Source organism: Megalobrama amblycephala, linkage group LG12, assembly GCF_018812025.1.
Source record: "Megalobrama amblycephala isolate DHTTF-2021 linkage group LG12, ASM1881202v1, whole genome shotgun sequence".
In the NCBI taxonomy this organism is placed as follows: domain Eukaryota; kingdom Metazoa; phylum Chordata; class Actinopteri; order Cypriniformes; family Xenocyprididae; genus Megalobrama; species Megalobrama amblycephala.
The window spans coordinates 18371299-18399281 of record NC_063055.1 but is presented as its reverse complement, the minus strand read 5'-3'; the positions used below and the strand labels follow the sequence as shown (position 1 = coordinate 18399281).

At 38.5% G+C, this 27983-nt stretch overlaps 1 protein-coding gene across 34 annotated transcripts in view; it reads right to left on the bottom strand.

Annotated features, from left to right (window-relative positions):
* The window catches only part of rimbp2b (RIMS binding protein 2b), a 187755-nt gene that overhangs the window by 21974 nt on the left and 137798 nt on the right, over positions 1 to 27983 (bottom strand). For 25 of the 34 annotated variants that reach the window (XR_007187406.1, XR_007187404.1, XR_007187405.1 and 22 more), the window contains 11 exons: positions 27467 to 27508; positions 26982 to 27192; positions 25096 to 25265; positions 21293 to 21372; positions 20517 to 20626; positions 18907 to 19812; positions 18703 to 18762; positions 5720 to 5871; positions 3679 to 4269; positions 2277 to 2426; positions 1530 to 1685 (listed from right to left, as the gene is read on the bottom strand). Coding sequence is in view for 30 of the 34 variants with exons in the window: in XM_048209372.1 (XP_048065329.1) it covers positions 1530 to 1685; positions 2277 to 2426; positions 3679 to 4269; positions 5720 to 5871; positions 18703 to 18762; positions 18907 to 19812; positions 20517 to 20626; positions 21293 to 21372; positions 25096 to 25265; positions 26982 to 27192; positions 27467 to 27508 (2628 nt within the window). In the remaining 4 variants the exon portion in view is untranslated. The remainder of the gene's footprint in view (positions 1 to 1529; positions 1686 to 2276; positions 2427 to 3678; positions 4270 to 5719; positions 5872 to 18702; positions 18763 to 18906; positions 19813 to 20516; positions 20627 to 21292; positions 21373 to 25095; positions 25266 to 26981; positions 27193 to 27466; positions 27509 to 27983) is intronic. The other 9 variants (XM_048209388.1, XM_048209394.1, XM_048209390.1 and 6 more) reach the window with 3 other exon arrangements.

Here is a 27983-nt window from a genome sequence, read left to right as displayed (position 1 = left end):
TATGAAAATTGTGATTGGTGGTTTAAAATTTCTACATCCACATAGCATATAGCAGATACACATAGCAGATATTTTGCGATTAAGTGGTGATGGCTATAGCAGAATATTTTTTTTTTTAATTATTGTAATTTTTTAGTATTTGAGGTCAATGTACGGTGTGAGTATCTGTATGATACTAAACTGTAGCACAGTCGTTGAGGCAAAAATATCCAAAAACAAAGAAACAATCTATATAAGGTGTTAGCTTTCATACCACAATCCCAATGGCCGCTCAGGTCTCCAAAAAGATAACTCAAAACAAAAATGACAAAAACTGAATATAATATACCATTTATTGCTTCATATATTCAATACATAGTGTATTTTCTTTTATAACCCTTTCTGTATTATACTTATTCATATATATACTGTATAATTCGAAAGAAATCGTAACAATATTAGACATTTTCATGAAGAGACAGATATTCACAAAATTGTAAAATTACACTGAGAAAAGTAAAACTTAACAGAAGTGTAACCATGAGACAAACATAATCAAAAGTGAATAACTGTTTCATTTAAGCATACTTTACTTAAATGAGATTCCCAAAATGCCCTTGGAATGATATGTGCATTTTCACCTGATCAAGCAGAAGCTAATTTGACACTTTAAACAGGATAAATTTATGTAATACTTATACATAGAGTACACAAACAAACCCTGTCTTTATTTAATAAAGATAACAAACACATAAAACCATGGCATTATATTCCAAGAGGTGAACACTTCAGGCAAGGCAAACAAATACACAACGTATATATCTGCACATATGTGATTGTCATATGCAATAAATCGAAGAATCTGCTAAATAATCCTGTCAATTCCAAGTAACAAGAGCCACTTCTACTATATAGAGTAATCCAGATCAAATACTACTAGATACAAATGCATAGTGATGCAGTACTTGAAACTGAACAACACATTTTGCAACACCTGGAGAGTGTAAAGCATATCAGATCGTCAACTCATGCATTGCGTGTGCAGCCTCAGATTAAGCCATTCAGATGTATCGAGCTTTGTATGACTGGACAGGCTGATACAAAGCTGGCTAAATGACTGGATGACGTCGAAGTTCGGTAGTGCAAAGCGACCCGCTTTTAGGACCCAGGAGAGACTGAGGATGGGGTGACCTGTTAAGATCCTGCCGCTCAAGCTTTGTGTACAACACCAGAGGTCTAACACCCCTCGTTTTAAATTCGAAATCACGAAAACACAAAAACCCAGTGCTAGCCATATTCAGGACAAATCCAAGGAGTTACTTAATAACAAAAATATGCTTACCTCTAAAAAACAACCTTAACCAAACTGCAGTTGGCCGTTCAAGCCAATTCTACAAGGTTGAAGTGCCAACCAGCTAGTACCACCCCCTCGGAGGAGCCCTACAGACCACGGCATACTCCATCCCCCTTCGTCTGTCCCAGCCTCTAGCCTGCGGCCCTGTGGCCCACGCCCAAGACAGACGGCGGCCGGTAGGGTGTCTGTTCCATACCTTAAGCGTGTTGTGTGAGTTGATGCTGCGGCGGCGACCTTCTTCCAGCTGCATCTCCGAGTAGAGCTCCTCCTCATCCTCCTCCATGATATCAGACAGATCGGAGCCCCGACTGCTCTCGGTGTAGTACTCCTCACTGTGGCTGTATTGATGATGCTGGAGGTACAGAGACAAAGAGATCTTCATGATTTAAAAACAAAATAAAACATGAGACACCAGGAAGAAATCTTCAGAACTCATTGGAAATCTCACTTTCTGGTCCATAACTTTGTCCCTAATCTCTTTTGCTCATTAATACTTCACTCTTAATTGGTTTTAAGAGTGAAGTATTGATGGCTTCAAAATAACAATAATAATTTAAACATTTGGGGCATAGAAGTTAGTACACCCTATGAAAAATGTAGCTTCACCCCCATATTTCAACATTTTAGGACATGCAGGTATTGGAATGGCATTTCACCAATGTTAACAGAGAAAAATCAACATAAATTCTTAACATAAATATAATTAGAATTTAATTAATTATTCAACATAATATAAACAAAATATAATTCAATATAATATATTGTGACACTTGGAATGTGTATTTTGTAATGATCTGTACAGCATAAATAAACAAAACGTAAGATGTAGGGACAATGCATGATGAATCTGTCAGCTGGCCCAAAAATCCCAGAAACGTTTCCCTGAGCAATTACAGAACTGAAGCACTTTAAAGTTGAGAAGACTGCTGTTCCTTAGACTCACGTGTCTGCCCAGCTCAGAGCCTCTGAGAAATTCGTCCACAGAAGCTCCTCTTCGCCTGACGTGGGGGGAATCATACCCGTCCTCTTCCTCGTCTGAGTTTAATGAGTGTGAAGCGTTACCCTTCTCACTGAAGATGTTCCTCCTCTCCACCTGAAACAGATCACAACTATCAAGCCAGGGTTTCACATTGCAAGCGTTTCACTTGCATTTGCAACTAAAAAGCGACGTGTGCGGATTGTAAAATGTACTTACGAGCACGTGTGTGAATAAAAAGAGTCCCAGCGGGTCCTCAGTTTTATGAAATTTAAGGTCATAATAAATCTTAATTATTGATGGCACGTCAAAGGAAGGAAAGACTAGGAACATTATTCAACATATTATTCAATATATAGATTTTACTAGTATAGGCAGAATAATCTGTTTATATGTTGATATCAAAATGTCAAAAACATTTAGCATATATATAGGCCTGATTTCACAGACAGGGCTTAGCCTACGCCAGGATTAGGCCTTAGTTCAATAAGGATATTTAAGTATCTTTTATAAACGTACACTAGAAAAAAAAAACATTACTGGTGTGCATCTTGAGACAAAACAATGCAATGACATATTTTAAGATAGGTCAGTACAAGTTGCTTTCCGTTAAAACAGCTCAAACATGCATTTTAGTCTAGGACTAGCTTAAGCCTTGTCTGTGAAACTGGGGGATAATGTTGTTAATAATTAAATTAAAACAAAAAGAGTGTTAAAAATGTTATTTATATTAAATAATTCTTACATTAAAACTAAACAATTATAACAATCATAAAAAATATTAAATATAAAATTCTATTTAAATATTACAGTGAATTGTTTGTTGTTTGTTACTAATAATAATAATAATAATATTTTTTTTAATAATTTTTGTCAATACCACCCCATATATATACTGTATATGGGGTGGTATTGACACAAATTTCACTATTCGATTCAAATTACATTCCATTCATTGCAATTCTATTAGATTCTGATTCAATTCGATTTAATTTTGATTCATTTGGATGTACATCAAGTACTACTGTATGGCAACATTGAAAAAATGCTGTAAAGGGAGTCAGCTGGTACATTACTGTAATACTGAAGGTTAAAATTAACTGATTTGTATACAAACACTTAAATTATACGAACTAAAATTACAAGAAAAAGACATTAACTGATCAATTTTCATTGTGCCCCTAAAGTTTTTTAATGTGTTCCTAAATGTTTCAACCTAGAAGCGCATGTGTTTCTTGGGGAAAAGTAAGTGTCAAGCCCTTCATGTACATAATATTTTATCACGCTGCTTCATAGTATGCTAGCAATCATCTATATTGGCATCTTGACATCAACTTCCTCATTTACTCAAACAAAGTAGTGGACTCACCCTGCTGTTTGGGGCACTCCTCTGCGCTGCCTGGCGGGCCATAGCACGGGCCACTGTGTTAGGAATGGGCACTCCCTGAGGTTGAGGCAAAATCCTCTGAGGGGATGGCGAGCGCCGGCCCTCTACGTGAGGGGGCTCCAGCATATGCCCTGGGTGCGAAGGGGGTGGCAGGGGTGACGGGGCTCGGGGATGCGGCTCCCAGGACTGTCCCGGTCGCCTGCTCATCTCTGGCTCTTTGGCATGGGGGTCTCTGGCACTTGGTAGGAGTTTGGGTTTATACAGGGAGGGCGAGGGGTGGCCGTGGGGATGCGAAGACGAGGGATGAGGGTGAGGGTGGGGTGGTGGGACGGTGTGAGGTTGAACGTGTGGTTGCGGATGGGTTGGGGGGTAGGTTTGCGGGTAGGGAGGTGGGTGAGGGTGTCCAGGGTGGTGAGGCGCCAGGAGGCTGTGCGGAATGGTGGCAACGGGAGAGTCTTGCGACTCTCCTTGTGCTGATATTGTCCTCACTACGACCTCCCGGGCTTCCAGACACTGGATACGATTCAGTTCTACTGTAACAAAATCTGCTGTGGGGTACATTATCTCTGCTATCTGAAAAGAAAAAAAAAAACACACAAACAAACAGAAATGTAGGATAAACAAATGTGCCTTTGCAAGGAAAAACATAAGTTGTGTTTTCTTCTGGTCCAGGCGGGCAGTTATTCAGATATGCCTTGATATTTTATTTGATATTTTCACTGGCATAATCACCAAAATTAACAATTTTATTTTCAATATATGTTAGAAATAAATACATTTTATACTTTTTATTAAAAAAAAAAAATATAGATAAAAATATAAAACATGCATAAAGCACACACATATTGTGTATATTTCATATAACAAATTAAAATAATATATAATTAAAATATATATTATTTATTAAAAATGGCATGTTTTTGATTTGTAATTGCACTGTCAAAAATTATCATATATATATGATAATTATCATATATATATATATATATATATGTATATATATATATATATATATATATATATATATATATACATCATATATACACTACTGTTCAAAAGTTTTAGATCAGTAAGTCTTTCCTGCTCACCAATGGTGCATTTACTTGATCCATAATACAGCAAAAAAGTAATATTGTGAAATATTTTTACAATTTAAAATAACTTTTTTCTATTTGAATATATTTAAAAATGTAACTTATTGATGTGATGGCAAAGCTGAATTTTCAGCATCATTACTCCTTCAGAAATCATTCTAATATGATTTGCTGATTTGCTGCTCAAGAAACACTTATTATTATAAACTGTTGAAAACAGTTGTGAACATTTTTTTAAGGACTCTTTGATGAATAGAAAGTTCAAAAGAACACCATTTATCTGAAATAGAATAAAAAAAAATCTTAAAAAATCTTACTGATCTAAAATTTTGAACAGGAGCGTATTTATACGGAGCCCCGCACATGACATGCAAGAAAAAAAATTAAATCGTGCGCACGATTTACTATTTCATTCCCTGTTCCCGATTTCCCCCATTCCCGATATACTATTTCATTTCTGTCAACAGGGCCTAATCTTCGCCACACTGGTCCTGGACCATCAAGACCTATTTTTCTATTTATTTAAACCTACTGGTACATGAAAACATCTATACATTTATGTATACATGATAATTATGTATTTTGAATATACAGAGTTTTTTAGTTTTTTTTTGTCTCACAAAAAGAGGTTGATATAATTTCAAAATATGTTTTTGGCTGATTGACCAAAATGACTTGAATAAACCCCTGCATTATATAACACAGAGGAGACATTGGCCATCCAGCGACACAAGCGATCACCAGATGGTGCCAGTGAGCAGAATGAAACCTGCACTCCAAACATGTGAACTACCATTACATGTTCAACCTACAAAGCTGATCTTGGAACTTTCATTGGCTTCATTAGCAGGGCACACAGCTTATAGCAAATCAGTAGCTGTTCTGAGTAAATGGCATGATGAAAGTAAAAAGCAGCAACATCACTTCACCTTTTGACCTTTAGTGCAGACTATGTAGCCAATTACACTGGCTCCATTGGAAGTGCCAGTAGGAGTGAGGGGAGGGGGCTTCCACCGGATCTGCAAGACTCCAGGTGTCTGTCCCAACTGAACTTGCACATCCTGAGGAGGTAAAGGAGGACCTGAAACAAAAAAAGAGGATGTTCATGAAATAACAGAATACTGAAATAAAATTAGTGAGTTTCCACACTGCAATCATGATTCAAGCAAATTTGTGTTTGTGGGTGGGCCGTGATATGCATTATACTTTCAAAAACACGTGCATGCTTGTGCATGAAAATATGATGCATGTGTAATAAGCATGTAAATGTGCGTGTGGGTGTGCGTGCACTTTAACAGCCGTAAGGGACGCCAGCTGTGCACAGACTATCACAGTGTATTTGCTTATGTCAGCACTCTGATTTTATGTGGGCTGATTCGTCTTAATCATACTGAGTGTTATACGTGGCTGCCAGCAATGGACCGCAGCATTTTAGAACCTAAAACAAACAATGTGCAGTTATCACTTTAGCTGTTTTGCATAACAGTGCTGGAGTGAATGGAGACAGAGAGTGAGAGAGCAAGAGCAAGAGAAAGAGACAAGCAGACGTCATTCGCCTCATCTCTTGCTTGGGTTCAATTTAAAAGATGATGATCGCTAGGGCCAGTGTTGGGGGGTAACGCATTACAAGTAACTTGAGTTACGTAATCAGATTACTTTTTCAAGTAACCAGTAAAGTAACACATTACTTTTTTTTTCAATTTACAACAAAATACCTAAGTTACTTTTTCAAATAAGTAAAGCAAGTTTCTTTTTCCCATTTATTGACTGACAGCTCTCCTGTCCCCATGTTGAGAGAAATAAAGTACAGAGGTGTTGTGTGCGCTGTGTGTGAACATGATGGTTATTGCAGTTCTAGACTAAATGTGAACATGCATTTACTCATCTCAATTGCACGAAAATATTCAGTATTCTTCAAAATGAATAATAAAATTAATTATCTATAGAATAACAACCATAAATATAGCTGCAAGCAGCAATTACGGGGCCAAGCACAAAAACGGCACAAGAAGCCAGCCAACATGGCTGGGAGCATCAGACCAACAGCAGCAGTGAGCAATTAGAAAAAAAAGTTATTAACATTTTTGTCAATTTTGTTATAACTTTTGACCACAAGGTGGCGCTGGTCCGAAACTTCTCAGGCTCCTTCAGTGCATTGTCCTGATGACCCATACCAAATTTATGAATTTTGGTCAAACCCATCAGAAGTTATAAGCAAAAATAGCTATTTTTCATATCTCCACTCCAGTAGGTGGCGCTACGCCGAAACACTCTATGATGCCTCAGGTCATGCTTGTGATGACACGTACCAAGTTTGATCTGAATATGATAAAGCATTGCAGAGATACAGCTTCAAGAGTCATTTTTGCATCATATCTCAAATTGTTTGCTCTGGTATACGAAAACGGTTTGACATATCGACTTGAAATCCATAACTTTTTGTCGACATGGTCTGAAGATGACACGGTTCAATTTTGGTGAAAATCGGAGCAACGGTCTAGGAGGAGTTCGAAAAAGTAGGTTTTTAAAGAAAAACAATATGGCGGACAGGAAGTTCAGCTAACTATGGCAAACTTGATATCTATGTTCTCAGCATGACCCACAGAATCTACTGAGATCAGTTTCATTACAATCGGTTAATATAGTCAAAAGTTATTAGCATTTTTGTAAATTTTGTTATAACTTTTGACCACAAGGTGGCGCTGGTCCGAAACTTCTTAAGCTCATTCAGGACATTATGCTGATGACCCATACCGAGTTTCATAATGATACGCTAATGCGTTCGTAAAATACAGCATTTAAGCACAAAATTCAAAATGGCTGACAGCTGAAATGGCCAATATGGGAAAATTGGATATCGTTCGACTCAAGATGATGCCCCAAATCCAACGAGACCAAATTCATGATTTTTGGCCAAACCCATCAGAAGTTATAAGCAAAAATACCCATTTATCATATCTCCGCGTCACTAGGTGGCGCTGCGCCGAAACACTGCATGTTGCCTCAGGTCATGCTTGTGATGCCATGTACCAAGTTTGGTCTGAATACGATAAAGCGTTGCGGAGATACAGCCTTATGTCTATTTTCGCAAGCACTACATACAATTTGTTTGTGTGTTTTTCGAAAACGGTTTGAGGAATCGACTTGAATTCCATAACTTTCTGTCGGCATGGTCTGAAGATGATGTGGTTCAATTTTCGTGAAAATCGGAGTAGCGGCCTAGGAGGAGTTCGAAAAAGTACATTTTTCAGAAAATTCAAAATGGCGGAAAAATTTTCATGACGGAAAATGACGTCATAGAGTGCAATCGATTCGTCTTGACCCAAGGAATCAGAGGAAAAAAGATTTTTGTTTCTAGCCCTTACGGTTCGAAAGTTATTAACATAAACATAAGTGCAACTTTAGACAGCTGGTGGCGCTAGAGGGATTGAGTTAGAGACTCCAAATTTGCTATGGGCATAGTTCAGACTGTCCTCTAACTGTGTGCCAAATTTCACAACTTTCCCGCAAGCGGTTCTATGGGCTGCCATAGACTTCAAGAGCGGAAGAAGAAACGGAAGAAGAATAATAATAAGCGTACGGAACGCCAACAGATACAATAGGTGCCTAAGCACCTTCGGTGCTTGGCCCCTAATTACTTTAGATTAAATTTAGAAATAAGAGTATTGAACTTCCTTCTCCTGTATCCTTTTCTTCTTTAATCCAAAATGGCAGCACAGCTGAAAGGTTGGTTTGAGCTGCGCACTCTACTGTAGAGATGTGAATTTGGATTTCCTTCCACTTTAGGCTTATTCATTTCACTTTTGGTGTGAAAGGGCATGAACATTTGCCAAAAAATAGAACTTTTTTGTTGTTATTAAAAAACAGACAAGCAAGCCCAGCCCTGGTGAGAAAAAGTAACGTAAAAGTAATGTAATGCATTACTTTTCATAAAAAGTAACTAAGCACCGCAATTAGTTACTTTTTAAAGGGAGTAACGCAATATTGTAATGCATTACTTTTAAAAGTAACTTTCCCCAAAAGTAACTTTTCCCAACTTTCCCTGGGTAGCGATACAGATTTCCTGATTTGATTCAGAAACTCTCAATTTGAATCGATTTGATCCTAATTCGGATTCAATTCCAATTATAATGCCCATTTTGTTTACATATTTTTCCATAAAGAAAGACATTTTTCTGCTATGATGGATAGATCTGTTTAGATCCGCTCTGACGGACAACAAAAAACTCCCTGAAACTTCCTAACTCTTCCATCCAGATAGTTGTATTCTCTGTTTTTACTGTTATTTTTATTTCTTATGCATTCCATTTTTATTCTTATGTATTTGGTTTTTCTTTATGTGCAGCACTTTGAATTACCATTGTGTATGAAATGTGCTATACAAATAAAATTGCCTTGCCTTGCCTAAATGCCATCACAGTTCCTATCTACTAAAACACTAATTAAACTGTATATGGTTTCCCAGTGACAAGCTCTCACTCAAACTATCAATTAAGAGAAACCATCCTGATGTCAGAGAGCAGGTAGTCCTGTCACAGGTTTGAACTCTTCGGTGAATCACACTAATCCACACTGATCACTTCTCTGCCCACCACATGACAGATCATCAGGGAGCACTTAATCAATGGCCACCCCTCACTGATCAGAGCCCACGGGGCGCTCGGAGAGCTGATCGGTCCAGAGACGTCAGGGGCATGACTGAGTGCCTGTGGAAAGACAGTGGAGCTAAAAGTGGATCATGTAATTTGTGAAGTTGATCCAGAGGAACTGGATCAATGCTCTGTAATTGAAAACAGCTCAAAGGCTGTCTTTATCTGATCAGGCCTTCATTTGAGGCTGCCGCTGCACGGCTAAATGCCTGAAGATGGGCATCACGTAATAAAAGCCTGCATTGTTAGTCCGCAGGGAAGCCCGCAGATGGGTTTACGTCGTCCTGTATATGTTACAGTCTGTAGGTGGGGAACACAACGTGCGCAAGACTACAGCGAAGGTTCATTTATCTCAAGACATCAAGATGTCCTGAGGCATGCACTTCACTGTGCTAGAAATTCGATAATCTGTGAGCAGGACCGTTCCATCATGAGTGACCTTCCCTTAATTAACGTTCTATATCAATTAAAAGTATCAATAAACAACAACAACAAAACATCAGAAATAGGCATTGTGGGAGGGAAAAAAAGCATTCTTTTCACAATTTAAAAGCACAATTTCTTGCATTTTCTTCATGGTCTTTAAAACTAAAAAGTCTAAACTAAACTGGGTTTTCACAAATTTCTTTAAATTTTATTGAAGGTAAAATTAATTGTGTTGTTGTTTATAAATGTTTATACAATTAAATGACAATTATAAAATGTATTTACTTTAAAAGGTAAGTGGTGCTTTTGCACACCAACAAATTTGTTTATTTGATTTTATAGAATTCCCAGCTTCAACTAACACTGGCAAATAGATTAATTGATTCATCATGCTTATTTGATAAGACACACTACCATTCAAACATTTGGGGTAAATAGTATTGTTATTAGTAGTAAAGAAATTTATATTTTATACAGCAAAGATGTTTTAAATTGATCAAAAAGTGACAGTAAAGACATTTATAATGCTACACAAGCTTTCTTTCAAATAAATGCTGTTCTTTTGAACTTTTCATGTATTGAAGAACCCTGAAATGTATCACAGGTTGATAATAATAATAAATGATTCTTGAGCACCGAATCAGCACAATCAAATAATGATTTCTGAAGGATCATGTGAAATTGGAGACTGTAGTAATGACTGCTGAAAAATTCAGCTTTGCTATCACAGGAATAATTTTGTTTTTAATTGTAATAATATTTCATGATATTACTGTTTTTACTGTATTTTGATAAAATAAATGCAGCCTTGGTGAGTATCCCAGCCCTAGTAATATTATAGTTTACTTTATCAGTACTGACACCTAGTGGTTAGTTTAAGAACTCTGTCACTTTTAGTAATACATCAGCTGTTTTGAATTTCAGAGCTCATTGTGCAGTGCAGATGTGCATCTAAGCCCATCTTTCTCATTTTGCTCTTGAAAAAGCACAATCTGTAAGTTTAAAAGGTTAATTTATACAGTAACATATGATTATCTGAATTTTGATAAGTTATGCATATGTTTAAGAATTACATGTGACATGGTAAATGTAACTTGAGGCACATAATTGAGATATTAGAATGTGTATTCATCTTAACATTGCTTTGTTCAAAGTTGTGTAAAGGTTATTTATATGCATCTTATATTTAAAAGCATTTTACATATTGTTTTGAGCTATGTGAAGTGACTGTAACTTTGTAAGAGACAGTATTTTTTTCAATATCTTTGTTCATTTGTGTTGCAGTTTCACAAATTGGTCTCCAGTAAAGAGAGTTTGACCCTGACTTCTGTCTACAACCTTTACTGGGGCTTTGTTTAGCTCGCTGCCAAAGCAAAATAAGAAAAACTCAAGCTGAGGGCAGAAGAGTGAAAAGATTAACTTTGCATTGAGAGCCTTGTAGTGGATTGCATGCATCCTATCTCCGGAAAAGTCCAGAATGTCACACTCGTTGAAACACAGCCAAGTTTCCAAACTGGAAACCAGGTCAGGGGCTAAATCCTCAGCCAGCAACGCTTCATCCTCACGTCGCTCCAATAGGTCTAGCCAAGCTGCAGCTGAGGCACGTGTAAAGGCAGAGGCTGCACGCACAAGAGCTGAGTTTGCAAAGCGCCAGATAGATATGGAGATGGACAAGGCTAGGATTGAAGCAATGCTGAATGCTCTGAAAGAGAAGGGTGAAGCTGAAGCAGCTCTCACAACAGAAAGGGTATTGGAATATGCTGCAATTTGCAAACGACGAAAATGAAACTCCTGCTCACCAAGTACGCCAGCACCTCGATCCAGCGAAGTGTCTGATCTTGCTTTGTTTCTTGCACATCATGATCTTCTCACTAAAGACCTCAATTTGTATACCAAGTGGCTCAAAGGTAAGTTCATCCAACATGCTCTGAGGATAAGAGCGGTCCATGTACGCGATCCTGAAGCAGGCCTTAGACTTTTGTGGCAATGTCTAAACAGAAAATATGGTTCCCCAGAGGTGACTGAAGCATTCTTATTCAAATCTTATTCAAATGAGTTTTGCTAAGATTTCTCACAGAGATTTCAATCAGTTGCAAGAGCTCGCAGATCTGCTCCTGGAGGTGCAATCAGTGAAAGAGGAAGGCTATTAAGGGAACAAACTCAATTGTCGAGAAACTGCCTCACAGTCTTCTGGAAGCATGAATCATTAAGGGAACGAAATACAAGAAAGAATATCTACTTTATTATCATGCTTTTTCATACTTTGTTGAGATTGTCAATGTGTTTTTCAATGAGCAACAGATACCAGCTTCTCTTTTCAGTGTTCCAGCACATCTCTTAAAGCTGAAAAGATCCCAATGAAGCAGTCAAGATTCAGAGCTTCTGTCTCTGCCAGCAAAACAGAGGTAGAGACAAACACGTCTGTAAGTTCCAACGCCAGTTGAGTTAACCTGAAAGAACTCATTAGTAAAATGCAGAGGTTTCAGAATGAAGTCCTCAGCTGAAAGGAAGAGGTTTCTCAAGGAGAATTCTATCTGCTACAAGTGCTGCGTTTCCTCAAATCACAGGGCCAAAGATTGCAGGGTGACTATCCATTGTTCAGAATGCAATAACCCTGACCATGTCTCTGCTCTTCATGAGGATTCACCTCCATGGCTTGAAAAGGGACCTACCACATCAACATAGGCTCAAGGTGGGGAACAAGAGAAACCAACCTCCACAGTGACCACATTTGCCTGAACGGAAATATGTGGAACAGGGCTACAAGGAAAACCATGCTCGAAAATCAGTCTAGTCAATATTTAACCTGACGAGCATCCTGAGGAAAAGCATATGTACATCATGTTGAATGATCAGACTAACATATCTCTAGCAAGGTCAGCCTTCTTTCCTATGTTCAATTTTCAAGGTGAAGTCTTCCCTTACACGATGAGAACATGCTTAGGCTCAGTTTATACTAGTGGGAGAAGAGCAAAAGACTTTGTGGTTGAGAGCTTGGATGAAGTATAGTTGATGCTTCTGACACTCCCAATGTTATTAGATAATTTTGTTCTCCTTGTTAAGAGTCTGGGGTCTTTACTTTTTTGAACCTTTAAAACAGATGCTATTTTTGGAAGGTGTGAAAAAGCTGGGCCTGCTGTTCCCAAGCACACTAGTTTTGAAAGTGCTCACAGTGGGTTTGTGATCACCGCCGAGGCACACCTCTCCTACTATCACCCATCCCAGGTTGAGGAGTTGGGAATATGTAACATTGTGGGGTCCATTGTGCTGTCTGCGGACCTTATGTGCACAGATAAGATCTCTCCCTGTGAGAATGTCCAGTAGCGGTATCTGAGATGCAATGGCTTGAAGATGAGAATGGGAAACATATCTGCAAACAAACCAATGAAGACAATATTCTCGCACTGGTGAAGATGAGGCTTTCCTGGACTTTACGGACAATTAATTCACCACCATTTGCCCAACATTAGAGACCAGGCTGTCAGTTAACTCTTATCACTTCTTCGTACTCTGAAAAGAAGACAGACATGAAAGACCATTATGTGGAATTCATGGAGACAATGTTCAAAAAAGGACATGCTGAGATTGCCTCCCTTCTTGGGAGGCAATGTTGGTACCAAGGAATGTTGGTACCTTCCAAATTTTGGCATTTATTACCAACAAAATCCAGGGAAGATCAGGATAGTGTTTGATTCAAGTGACCAATACAACATCTCCCTAAATCAAGTTCTCCTTAAAGGCCCAGACCTGAACAACAGCCTGACAGGTGTGATCATCCGCTTAAGATCTTATGCGGTGATGGCGGACACTGAGCAAATGTTTCACATCTTTTTGGTCAAAGAGGAGCATTGTGATTGCTTGTGATTCCTGTGGTTTCAGGATCACAACCTTGATAGAGATTTTTGTGGAGGGCCCACGTTTTCGGAAATCTCCCCTCTCTGTCAGTAGCTGTATACAGGTTCAAGAGAGCAGCTGTAGAGGGAGAGCAAGAGTATGGAAGTGATGCAAGGCTGTTAATTGAACAGCATTTCTATGTTGACGATGGGCTGAAATCATTCAGTTCAGAATCAGAGCCCATTGGTGTACTGCACAGAGCTCAACAGATGCTAGCACAGTCCAACCTCTTCATACACAAAATATCATCCAACAGCCCCGTCGTCACAAGAGCCTTCCCAAATGAGGATCTTGCAACTACTTTGCAGGGCCTTGATCTTGCTCTAAACTCACCAGCCATCCAACAACGCTTAGGATTGGGCTGGGACTTGTCAACAGATGTTTTTCAAGTATCCATCAGTGACAAGCCTTACACTAAGTGAGGAGTGCTGTCCACCATGAACAGCTTGTACGATCCTCTTGGATTTATAATACCTGAAAGTACTGAGGGTTGCTCCATCCTGAGAGACATCTCCGGAGATGCAGATGATTGTGATATTATTCTGCACAAGGAAAAATGTGAGATTCTACACTGACTCTAAGGTAGTGCTAGGATACATTTCCAAAGAGACAAGGCATTACTACATCTATGTTCACAACTGAGTATAGCGCATTAGACACATACAACCGCATCAGTGGAACTTTGTACCCACTCATCTTAATCCAGCCGATGACGCTGTCATGGGTGGCACATTAAACAAGAATAAGGAGGAAGAGCAGCTAAAGCAGGCTAAGTCTACAATCATTTGAACGGTCCACAGAGAAGTCTACAGAGGTGACTTTAAATGCTTAGAACAGGGTCAGTCTGTCCAATGGTCAAGTCCTCTCGTCAAACTCTGTCCATTTATTGACATAGAAGGGCTTCTCAGTGTCAGAGGCCGGCTAGTGAGAGCTTGACTACTCTCTAAAGAACTGTATCCAGCTCTCATACCTGGTAAACTTCATGTACGATCCACCTAGAACTGATGGAGTCTATGATTGCCTCATGTTTTATCAATTCCCTGCCATGTTTCTTTGCCATCAGAGGCCCTATCAAGATCCTGAGGTCTGATTGTGGAAACAACTTTGTCAGATCCTGCAAAAAGCTACAAATTGACAAGCAAGGTTGCCACAACACAAACATCCAGGTTTACCTATCGGATAACCAGTGGTGGCAGTTCAATCCTCCACATGCTTTACATATGGCAGGGTTCTCGAAGCACATGAATGGAGTTGCCCAACGTATCTCGATAGCCCTGCAAGGCTCACACATGAAGTTTTGGTAACATTCATGGAAGAAGTGAGTGCAATTGTGAATGCTCGTCCCTTAACTGCAGTCTGCAGTTCAGTCAGCAGTCTACACTGATCCAGAACAACCAATGATACTTACGACAGCCATGCTGCTCACTCAGAAAATTGGAACCCCACCAGTACCACCTGGACCATTTGAAAATCATGATCTATGCTGAGCACAGTGGCGTCACGTTCAGTATTTAGTCAGTGTCTCCTGGGGAAGATGGAAGAATGAATATTTGAGTGGACTTCAAGGACGTCACAAGTGGTGCATAGCTAAGCCAATCCTACAAATTGGAGATGTTGTGCTTCTGAAAGATGCCCAGGAGAAAATAAATGACTGGCCAGTTCAGATCGTAACTAAAACCTACCCAAATAAGGATGGCAAAGTTAAAAAAGGTTGAAGTAAAAAGCAAAGAAAGTTGATCAAAGGTTCTTCCTGTGACAAGTCACAGAGGTTGTTCTTCTGGTTTCTAAGGACACAAGTTAAGATGGTAGCCTAACAATCTTGTAAATACAAACTTCAGAAAAGTGTCTGGTAACTATTTTAGCAATGTTGTGTCTGAGGTCAGTTGAACAATTGGAAAAATACAATAAAAAAAGTTTATCTCTACAGTGTAAAACAGAAAAAAATATTATTTATCTTAGCACATTACCCATATCTGCGGTATATGAGAACTCAGACATAAGTAATAAAGCATTGTTAGTTAAAAACTTGAAACGTGCTATCAAGTTCTCATAATCCGTTCACATAAGACTAGAATAAGTCATGAAGCATCAACCTTATGAAGAGTGATTTATGAGATATTAAATGGGTCTACAGGTCTCTCAACACCAAACAGAACATTAGGATTAATTAACATTCTATATCAATAAAATCTGCAACTGTTAATAATCACAGGCTCCGCTGAGAGCCACAGCACGGCAGGAGACAGCCATACTAATGCTGACGGCCTTTCATTTCCTCCCTGGACAATGGCTGTCACACTCAGGATTGGAGGGAAAAATGAGCTGGCATTGAAAGCATTCTCATACGCATGTCTGCTCTGCTTCTTGGCATTGCAACGAGTGTGTATATGTCTGTGAGTGTGTGTGCCGGTGTGAAATAATGAGGGAAGCAGTAAAGAAGGAGCAAGCGAGGACTCCCTCAGAAGCAGAATACCGGGCATCCCCCTCTGTTCTCCCCCTCCGTCCTCGCATTTCTCACATCCTCTCTGATTCTTCCTCTTTTCATCTTCTGTCGCTCTGCTTCCCTACTGCGACAAACGCTCGTCCCATTTCCATTCATCATGCATTCATTCATTTCCTCTGCTCTCATTCGTCTGTACTCCAAAGCTTAAAAACAAGGTATCTTCAGGGTCCGCTGGGAACAGCGTTGAGATTTGAAGAAAAGCAAAACGCAACTCAGTTGATCAACATCTCAGGTAGACGTCTGCATAATAGGTGTTGTATGAAAACAAGAGCCGACAGCTCTTCGTTTTTACGCTAACATGCCATAGGGTTCTTTTAATGAAGGCAGCTTGTGCTTGTCTACAGTCTCTCTAGGGTAGGAAGCTCATTATGGAGCACTAAACTCCCAGTCTCCTCCTTTAGCAGGGTGAATTGATGAACAGAAACAGCATAGCAAACATCAAGGTTACACGTCTAATGTTAACTGTTATCTGACACATGAGGACCTTCCATGAGGAACAACTGACAAATTATAAGATATAGCAGGGATGTTTTCTCTGAGGAAGCACCATCTTCAAAATATTTGGATGAGAATATAATTGGACAAGGATTATGATTGCTGGTCTCATAGGAATTGGTAGATACAAAGACAAACTTGTTCCATTCCAGTCAATTTTTTTTTTCAGAGTCTGCTCTGGGTACAGATATTTTCATAATTGGCCCTTAAAAGTTGGAAAAAAATTGAAACATTTCTAGGCATGTATGCAGTGCTTAATTTGTAAATGAACAATTGCCAGATCCAAAACAACAATTAAAAGCCGCTGTTACTGACACTGACCATACAACTTCAGTTTTCCCGGAACATACATTGTCGTCATTTAAATGTGATGGCACAACTATAAGACCGTCATTCACAAGTTTCTGCATGGCCCTACACCCTAGTGTATTATTCTGTCATGTATTCTGTCCAAAATATCCAAATATCATTCAGCTGATCAGTGATATTCTCTCACAGACGACGTTGTTGTCTCTTTCATTACATTGATTTCTGATCTAACTCCCGTGGCTTGTGTCTCCCACTATCCTGATTAGTGTTAGAGTTGTCAAGGGTGCAGTTCCGTCTTCTCGGGATCTCTTTTGATCAGAAACACCATCAGCTTTACTCGCGGATATGAAAAATGAAAATATGCTTGACTGTCTTTTTTATATTTTTCCAATATTAACATATTTTTATTAAAATAATTTGTCAGGTATATACACTCTCTCCAAACTTTCCGTTGCTCACTGCGTGCCAAACAATAAGCAGTAAGCACCAACCAATGTGAGTGATTTTGAACTTAAGAAAGCTGATTGGTCCTAAAATATACATGTTGAGGGCCAATAGCAAAATGTAACCTCCCAATACTGAATAAACCCACGCTCACTCTGTCACTATGTACTGCAATTGTTAATGCTGGATCGTTTAAAAACAAACACGGACAAAATCCAAAATCCGACATTTTCCAGAACAGGATCAAATAGGATCTGACTCAAATTAAGCACTGCGTGGGTGGTATTGTGGGCTTAATTATATTCATAAAAAAGGCCAAGGATACTATCTGAAAACATAAGCCTTGATTAGGCTTTCTGTCAATTTTAGTCCCTGTCACGATCAAAATGGGAGATTTTAACATTTTAGTTAGGTGCATTTTAGTATGGTCCAACATTGTGCTCATTTTGAGCAATCCTAATTCTTGAGATATCATATCCTAAAACATGGTATTGCAGATGTTTTTTTTTTTTTTTTTTGGCCTGGAAATAATAATAAAAAATATTTGGCTAAAAAATATAGGGGTAAAATAAATAAATAAATAAATAATATTATAATTAAAATAACTATTATTTTAAAATATATTTTAAAATGCAGTTTATTCTTGTGATGGCAAAGCTAATTTTCAGCATCATTACTCCAGTCTTCAGTGTCACATGATCACTCAGAAATCATTCTGATATGCTGACTTGGTGCTCAAGAAACATTTCTTATTATTATCAATGTTAATATTTTTGTTGAAACCGTGACACATTTTTTTTTAGGATTCATTCAAAAGAACAGCATTTATTTGAAACAGATATCTTTTGTAACATTATAAATGTATTTACTGTCACTTTTGATCTAGGAAATGCATCCTGGCTGAATAGTATATGAATAGTATGAAGTATTAATTTCTTAATAAAATAATAATTAATATTTATCTATATATATATATATATATATATATATATATATATATATATATATATATATATATATATATATATATGTGTGTGTGTGTGTGTGTCTGCATATATATAAAAATAAACTGTGTAATAATTACATCTTGCAACACTTGCAACAACAACAAAAAAAACAAAAACAAACAAACAATGCAATTAATCATGACCCCTGACTTTTATGTAAATTCTATAATAAGAAATTTTCCTACCATTGAAGCAATTCAATCTTGAAGTATCAACTTCACGTTTTTGCAAAAACGCATGGCGAGCTGCGACGCAACGAAATATTTTACAATTAATCTGACTGAATGTTTTGGTTAATTGATTAACAGCCTTAGTGATACCCAGATGTAAAATCACTTAGTAATTAGAAATGAACATGTAGAGAATGCACTCAGTGTTAGCTGACTCACCGGCTGGCTGTGTGCAGAACTCCACTGAGACCTCCTTCTTCTCCCTCTGCTCAAGGGGAAGCTGCCAGGGCATCTGATGGGGCCGGGCCACCACCCGTATCTTATACACCGTCATGGGCTTCAGGTTGTAGAAGTGGTATTTGTACCCTCCAGGCTTCACTACATCATACTCCACATCGTTCAGGAAGATCATGTGGCTGTAGTTACTGTTGCTCGGCATCCAGGTGAGGTCAGCCGATATTTGTGTGATGTTCTCCACACGAAGGTAATAGGGTGCCACCACCACATCTTTCCCCACCAGCAGTGTGCAGCGCAGCGGATCGGAGAGCCCCCGCTCCGTCATGCTCTGGATGGAGATGCGATGAGTACAGGAGGCCAGGTTCAGCTTCTCAATCAAAGACTTGGTGCGGCCGCCGAAGGGCACGCTCATGCGCACCTCCTGATCCACCAGCACATTGTAGCCGCTGATGGGTGTCCACCCAGGTAAAACCACCGGAGGGTCCCAGCTTATGATGACACTCTTGGCCAGCTGCTTGATCAAGGTAATGCGGCGGGGGTAAGGCACGATGTCTTCTCCGATCTCATCGATGTTCACGTCCAGCGTGCCTGTGCCGTTGCTGCAGGGTCCCAGAAAGTCCATGCCCAGCCCCATGCTCATGCCCAAGCTGCTCACCCCACTGCTGCTGCTGGTGCCTGTCCCTGTACCCGAGCCGAGGGCATCCAGCCTCTCTGAGAGCAGCGTGCTGAGGGTGCTCACGGCGCTGCTTGGCATGGAGGTGGGGCTGTGGTTGAGGTAGGACGGTTCCTTGATGCGGTCCAAGAGAGGAATCGAGGGAAGCTCCTCATCCTGGACAAAGTCCACAAAGTTGGAGGGAACGAGACCCTGTTGTCCATCCAACAACTCCCCTGGAGAACAGAAAAGGGCATTAAGTGGTAAAAAGAGTATGAGGGAGAAAAGACTATTCATGCAACCAAACGATATTATGTTTTAACAGAAAATATATGTCAACATGGGAAAGAAAACTGCACTTGTCAATGTCTTAATTTTGACCGCTGGCACTGCATTGTTCACACTGAGGAAACAGTAGCAGTTCAAAAGTTTGGGGTCAGTAAGATATATATATTTTTTTTAGAAATTAATATTTTAATTCAGCAAGGATGCATTAAATTGATCAAACAGTAAAGGCATTTAAAATCTACTTTAATAAATGCTGTTCTTCTGAACTTTTTATTCACTAAAGAAATCAGTTTCCACACAAATATTAAACTTTTAAACATTAAAAATAATAAGAAATGTTTCTTAAGCAACAAATCACCATTAGATTGATTTCTGAAGGATCATGTGACACTGGAAACTGAAGTAATGATGCTGAAAATTCAGATTTGCCATCACAAGTATAAATTATAATATATTCAAATAGAAAATGGTTATTTTAAATTGTAATCATATTTCACAATATTAATGTTTTTATTGTATATTTGATCAAATAAATGCAGCCTTGTTGAGTAGACTACCTTCAAAAACTTTCTTTCTTAAAAAATCTTATTGACCTCAAACATTTGAATGGTAGTTTATAACCACTCTGAAGTAGCCCTGTAATGTGACATACCCTCATAGAAGCCGTCCTCATCCATGGTCCCATAAACATATAGGTACTTCCCAGCCACCAGGGGGAGCTCTGCTTCAGGATGCTCATTGGGGCCATCGTAAGGGTTATAACTGCATAGAGGACAGGCTGAATTTAATTCATGATTTTTTAAAAATTATTATTAAACCCTATATTGAAGGTATATTCTTGATTAAATCAAACCTAAAGGAGAAATGTATGTTTGTGATGTTAAACTATTAGTGCAAAACACTGATATTACTAAGCGATTTGTAGGATGATTTCCCTGACATGTTAAACAGATCTCGGCCAGCTTGATATAGTGAAGTGAAACCTGTTTAAAACATAATTTTTCATTATTTTTGTAAAACCGTCTGGTGATGCTAGTGGAGCAATGGAAGCCCTCGGGCAAGCTGACTGGAGGGTTTAAAAGCTGAAATGTAAATCTCGTATTTTTGGTAAACGTTTTCTATGATTGTATGACAGTGTATTTTAAATGTTTATCTGCTGTGCTTGGTAGATGAGTCAAAATTTGTGTCTGTGGTAATTGATTGTGTGCACAGATGTTGTTGATACACTTAACTTGTACTTAACCCAGAATATTTCTTTAAGGCAGAACTGATACAGTGACTAATGCTATTCTACACCTAATCATTACAGCTAATGGCATGATATAACAAATCATTACAGCTAATGACACGCTATAACCTATTATTACACCAAACGTCCAATTGTAACTTATGGTAACATGTTACAACAGCTGTAGTGGATCCACTCACTTGTAGCGGGCAACACACAGTCGCACTTTGCCTGTGTATCTGGACTTAGACCTGGGGGACGAGCCGATCTCTTTGTCCATCTAAAAGAGAGAGGAAAAGCAGATAGATGAGTTAATAGTCAGCTTTACTATCTTACACTATTGCTTTACTATTGCTGTTATAAAGCAGCATGCTAAGCCTTATCAGCCCAGGGAGTTTAATGCTTTGTTTAGACAGATTTGGCGTATCTGACTCAAATTCTTTTTTTTTTTTTTTTTGGTAGTCTGAACAGCAACAAACCATATGTGGTTGAAATCCGATTACATACAATTTTCCAGTCTAATTGGTCATATCGAATTTCAAAATAGTTGCTTTTCATAATTCAAGTAGTGTCTTTTGGCATTGTGCTGTTGTAGATACTGGTGACACTTCATGATGCAGATTATATTTAATCAAACTGCAAAATTACACTGTTGAGCTCTCCAGTGGTGATGTGTCTGGGTATGCAGGTACCCAGACCCCCACCTCCGAGTCCATTACAAATTTTTTGCATATGGGCCCAGGGCTGACTTGCTATGCCACTGGAACTCTCAGACCTCAAAAACGGGTTTGAAAACCAAATCTGATTGTGTGCCGTGTGAAGCCTAAGAATGTCAATGATAAATCAATGGGTTTTAAAGAGAATACATGTTTTTCAAGTTCTGATTTTTGATCATTTTTTGGCAAAAACTGAAATCTGAATTAATTGAGAACAAATTCCTGTGTGCAATCTGATAATGTGGGCGATTAAGCCAATAACACCAGCAGAGCACAGTCTGAGCAGACAGATTGGACTATTCACACCCACACACTCTTTCTCTCACACACACACATTCTGTCAGTGTATACTGTAATTATTCTCATAATGGCCAAATCACTGTGGTACGACACACGACTAGAATCTACTTTGCTCTGTTGAAATCTAAAATCTATCAGTTAAAATAGATTTTATTTTATTTTGTTTTATTCTATTCATTTGACTCTATACAAACATTATTTTGTAGACAATATCAGTGTTTTCTTGTTTCTTTTTACAACCCGAATTCCGGAAATGTTGGGACATTTTTTTAAATTTGAATAAAATGAAAACTAAAAGACTTTCAAATCACATGAGCCAATATTTTATTTACAATATAACATAGATATGTTTAGAACATAGAATATTTAAAAATAAATTTTACAATTTTATGCACAAAATGAGCTCATTTTAAATTTGATGCCTGCTACAGGTCTCAAAATAGTTGGGACATGGGCATGTTTTCCATGGTGTAGCATCTCCTCTTCTTTTCAAAACAGTTTGAAGACGTCTGGGCATCGAGGTTATGAGTTTCTGGAGTTTTGGTGTTGGAATTTGGTGAAAGATCTGGACTGCAGGCAGGCCAATTCAGTACCCGGACTCTTCTACAACGAAGCCATGCTGTTGTAATAGCTGCAGTATGTGGTTTTGTATTGTCCTGCTGAAATACACAAAGCCTTCCCTTAAACAGACGTCATCTGGGCGTCCATGTTTAAATGAGCCTTGGCCCACAGGACATGACGGCGCTTCTGGACCATGTTCACATATGGTTTCTTTTTTGCATGATAGAGCTTTAGTAGGCATCTGCAGATGGCACAGCAGATTGTGTTTAACTACAGTGGTTTCTGGAAGTATTCTTGGGTCCATTTAGTAATGTCATTGACACAATCATGCCAATGAGTGATGCAGTGTCGTCTGAGGGCCCGGAGACCATGGACATCCAATAAAGGTCTTTGGCCTAGTCCCTTATGCACAGAGATTTCTCCAGTTTCTCTGAATCTTTTGATGCTGTTATGCACTGTAGATGATGAGTATTGCAAAGCCTTTGCAATTTGATGTTGAGGAATATTGTTTTTAAAGTATTCCGCAATCTTTTTACACACTATTTCACAGATTGCCCATCTTTACTTCTGAGAGACTCTGCCTCTCTAAGGGGCAATTCACACAGAAGGTGTCTTTGCGTCTAAAAACGTGAGACACAGTGCTCAGGAATGGTTTTGAAGCTAATAAATACACGATTGAGATGATGAATGCATGTGTTGCCTCAGAATTTGCCTCTGAATAGCGCTGGCTCCGTGGGCGTGGCCGCATTAGCAGATAATGAGCTGAATCGCGGACTTCTGACATGGCTCTGTTTTCATACAGATTACATAAACACAGAATGTTTGTTTTTGATTTGACTTGCACGATTTAAAACCTGACATTTCAACGTTTCTTTAGACATAAGTCTAATTTTTTTGTCATTAGTATTCACTAAGTTACAGTTCATTTTCTGAGAACTATCAGATTGGACTTCGTTCAGAGGGAGACGAGAGATCACGCATCATGTTAGTTTTCTTTATTTTACAAAAAGCACAACATTTTGTTTTTACTCTGAGTGTACACAAATGAAAGAAGATATTCAACAGATTAAAATGGTGTATAACTCTTAATTGTATGTGCAACATTGACGGAGTATTTTGAGTCTCTTTCACACTGGTAAGAAAAAAAAACGCAGTGGTATCGCCGCGATACCCTTCGACCTCAGAGTGTTAAAAAAAGCACAGCGTAGAACGCGAGGGTCTTGAGACGCACTTTTGAGATGTGACGCAATAACAACAATAACGGAAATAATAGAAATAGGCAAACAGCAGAATTGATAGATACGAGTTTTGACATGGAAAAACAGAATACAAGATAATACTGAGCGCCTCCTCTGCCATGTTGCCGTCAAATAAAACAGTTGTCATGCCAACTTGCTACTGTAAACAGAAGCTCGCAACGCTTGCCCCGCCTCCGAGTTCTTCTGATTGGTTCACTGTTTTGGAACTGACATTGATGAGCGGCACTGCGTGTAAAAGTTGAAATTTTTTTAACTTGACAGGGCATCTTAAAAACATGGCGCTTATGTGCGAGGCGCTGCAAAAGATGTGAGACGCGAGCATAATGGTCATGCACTTCCATCAAGTGCGTGTTTACATAGAAAAACAATGGGAAAGTAGCACATTGGAATAGAAAAACGCGTTCTGTGTGAACAGAAAATCCCTTTTATAGCTAATCATGTTACAGACCTGATATCAATTAACTTAATTAGTTGCTAGATGTTCTCCCATCTGAATCTTTTCAAAATTTCCAACTTTTTTGAGACCTGTAGCAGGCATCAAATTTTAAATGAGCTCATTTAGTGAATAAAAGTGTAAAATTTCTCTGTTTAAACATTTATATTATCTATGTTCTATTGTGAAAAAAATATTGGCTCGTGTGATTTGAAAGTCTTTTAGTTTTCATTTTATTCAAATTTAAAAAACGTCCCAACATTTCCGGAATTCGGATTGTATAAACTTTATAATAAATTTAAGTCAAATTTTAAATAAATGTAAGTAAAAATCGGGCATTGATTTGCACTGCTATCTTTCAAAATTAACAGGGATAAAATCATTATAATATTTGCATACTGAATTGCTATTAGACTTTCTTGCATTTATTTGGAAACTGAATTCTTTTCTTTCTGGCATCTGTTTAGCCATCTATAGCTGCCTACTGTATATGGGTTAATGCTTGCATTTAATTTACACACAGAACCAAAGTCTAAAGCCTATTAACACTATTCTTGTACTGGCTTGCAAGCACTGGTATTTCATTCAGAAGATGCAAATCTAAACAATTTTATTTTGTAGAACCTCACTTATTTTTATATATTTAACTTTCAGTTTAAAAGATTAAACTAAAATAAAAGTGTGAAGGGTTAACATTAATAACACTGATTGATTCGTTTGTTTGAGATACTCACAGCAGTGGCGATGACGGGCCGCACCTCAGAGAGGAAGGCCCGCCGTGGGCTGGAGGGTGTGCTGCGTGACAGGAAGGTGGGTTTGACAGACAGGAGCTCTACCTTCTCCCCTTCAGTCATCTGCAGAGGCCGAATGAGCTCTGAGATCTTACTCATCGAATCCTCATTACCTTCACACACACACACAAAGGTGACTGATTACTTCATTACTGTGTACAGCCCCATCCTCCTCCCTCCATCTCAGCACATCATCACTGCTGTTGATCTTATCAGTCTTCAGATTATTCAGCATTAGATATTGTTTCATATTGCCTTATGGGAAAGGTAAAGGATGAAAGATGCCAAACTGAAGATGAACGAATATGAAGTAATAGAAATTACTTTCACTTTTGATCAGTTTAATGCATCATTGCTGAATAAAAAGTATTAATTAAAATCTACATTAACAAAATGACAAAACTTATAACTAAAAGCAATTTATTTTAATTAAATAAAGCACAAACACTGTTAAATAAGAATGTTTCTTAGCTTCAAAATGATAAAAATCAATATACCAATATACTGTATATAGATATTCTGTATATAGTATTGTTTACAATTAAAAAAGTGTAAGCCACTATATAGTTGTCAAACAGCAACTAAACAAAGTTAGTTCTGTTTGCAGATGAAAATGATTTTATAACGCAATGACAAAGATGCTCAAAAGTTTCCAAATATTTTGAGGTACTTCTATACTTTTATCTGCTTTTTTTAAAGCTGCAGTCCATAAGTTTTGCCTCTTTGTCGCCATCCCTGTTTGAAACCTGCAATTGCAGTTATTTGTGGAATTATCATCTTTATGTGCGTTGGGTATCTAATGTTTGCTGTCAGTCACCACATCGGTGTGGATACTATCTTGTCTTGGAAGTATGACCAAAATAAGAATTTTAACCAGAAAATGTCATCTGAACAAGTAAGTAACATGTCTGCCACTTTTGTTCTGACCAACTAAGAAAAAAGGCATTACAATAAATCGTGCTGCCAGTGATGATTTCACACATCCATATAATTAAATAGAGTAAAGTTATGCGTATTTGGCGTGCTGTCCGGGGGGAGGGCTCCGAGCTCAGAATTTTGGCCCGAACCCAGAGTACTCCCCTCGATGTGGTAATAATAGATAGAACTAGAAGTGAGGAGATGGGGTGGTGGAGGGATGCGGATAAACTGTCAATGAACAGAGGCAAGTCTGCAGTATATACCTCCTGTTGTTGGTTGAATTGATTAGCTGAATGCTTTCCACATGTGCTAATTAGGTTACTTATATGAACCTGCTCCTCCCGAACTTTGTTAATAAAACATCATTAAATCTAACGATCGCCTAGCTCAGATCACATCGAACCATGCAAATTATTATTATTGTTATACTTTGTTCTCAAATTGTTAATGTTAACAACATCAGCGTTGCATGACTAAGTGTATTTAGTGTGTATTAGCGTTACCTGTAGATTTCAATTTCTGTGGTTTTGACTACGGGTGAATCTCCAGTTGTCACTGATGATTGTCATTTGGACCTTTGGACCAAAGACGAAGGGCTGCATGCTCGAATTTGCCGCGGAAACCCACCAGTACCGATTTTATTATGAAAGATTATTACAAGCTTACCGTTGTGAATCGGGCTAAGGCAAGGAGATAGTTTTGAACACACATTGGTTATGTACTTGATTGATTTTGGATAATTTTTAACCAAAAAAAGTTACGGACAGCAGCTTTAAATTAATTAGAATGAATGAAACAGTAAAATGTCAAATATGGATTTTCACCACCACATAATCAAAACAAACCATACCATGTTTCTTGCTATGTAAGGAAGTGTCGACACATGATCTTCTTCAGTATGCACACAGTACCTTTCCCGGAGGGGGCAGTGAGGCCGTTGAGGAGCTGGGAGAGGGTGAGGGGTTTGGTGGGTGAACCGGGCGAGTCGCTCCCGGTGAGCTGACTGCTGCTCAGAATATCTAACTTCCCAGCCTGCAACCTGAACTTCTCCAACTCTTTTGACAGCAGGTTAAACTGCTCACTCTGTGTCCGGCATTTTTCCTCCAGTTCTCTCACTTTAGCCTGAAAAGAGAAAGAGGAATGCAAAGAAAAGGAAAAGAGAAAGACTAGTATTAAAAACGTACAGAGACCAGTTTGTCTGGTCTGTGATAAAAAAACATTCTTCAGCACAAAGATTCTAGCAGCACTGACATTTACAATTGTTAACATCTACACTTCACATTAACTAACCGAACAAAGCTAATGAATGGAGCCAACGAACTCTACCAACTGTGGTAAGCAACCTACAGTACAATACTACATGAATGGCCCACATCTAAAAGGAGGTTTTTCCTACCAAAAATCGCATTGTGTTCTTAGTGCGTAGGACACTTCTCAGCTTCAGACACCAACAGAATCAAACAAAGACAGGAGTCAATCTATGTTCAGCTGTTATTGTACAACAAATCTCTTTTTTGGTCATGAAATTAGCGATGGGAAGTAATATTATATGGAGGAGGGTACCACACATGCCAAAATAACAGTAAAAGCTGTTTATGCCTGATGATTTGACGAAACTCACATGAATACTTGTACATCAATATTATTAACTGCATTAGAGGTGTGAGTTTGCATTTTAATCATGTCAACATGGAACTGTAACTTGTGCAATGTGTTTATGCACAGTTACAAGTTTACATAAATCACTAAACAGGGCTTTTTAGGCAAGGAAATTACAGGAGGGTGGTGGAAGGGAGACATGTCACGTTTTGCAATCCATCAGTCATGTTTATTTTTGCTGATCTGATCTGCAAACGCACATATCCATGAGGCGCTAACAGGATTCAGCACAAGGCAGCATACATGCATCGCAA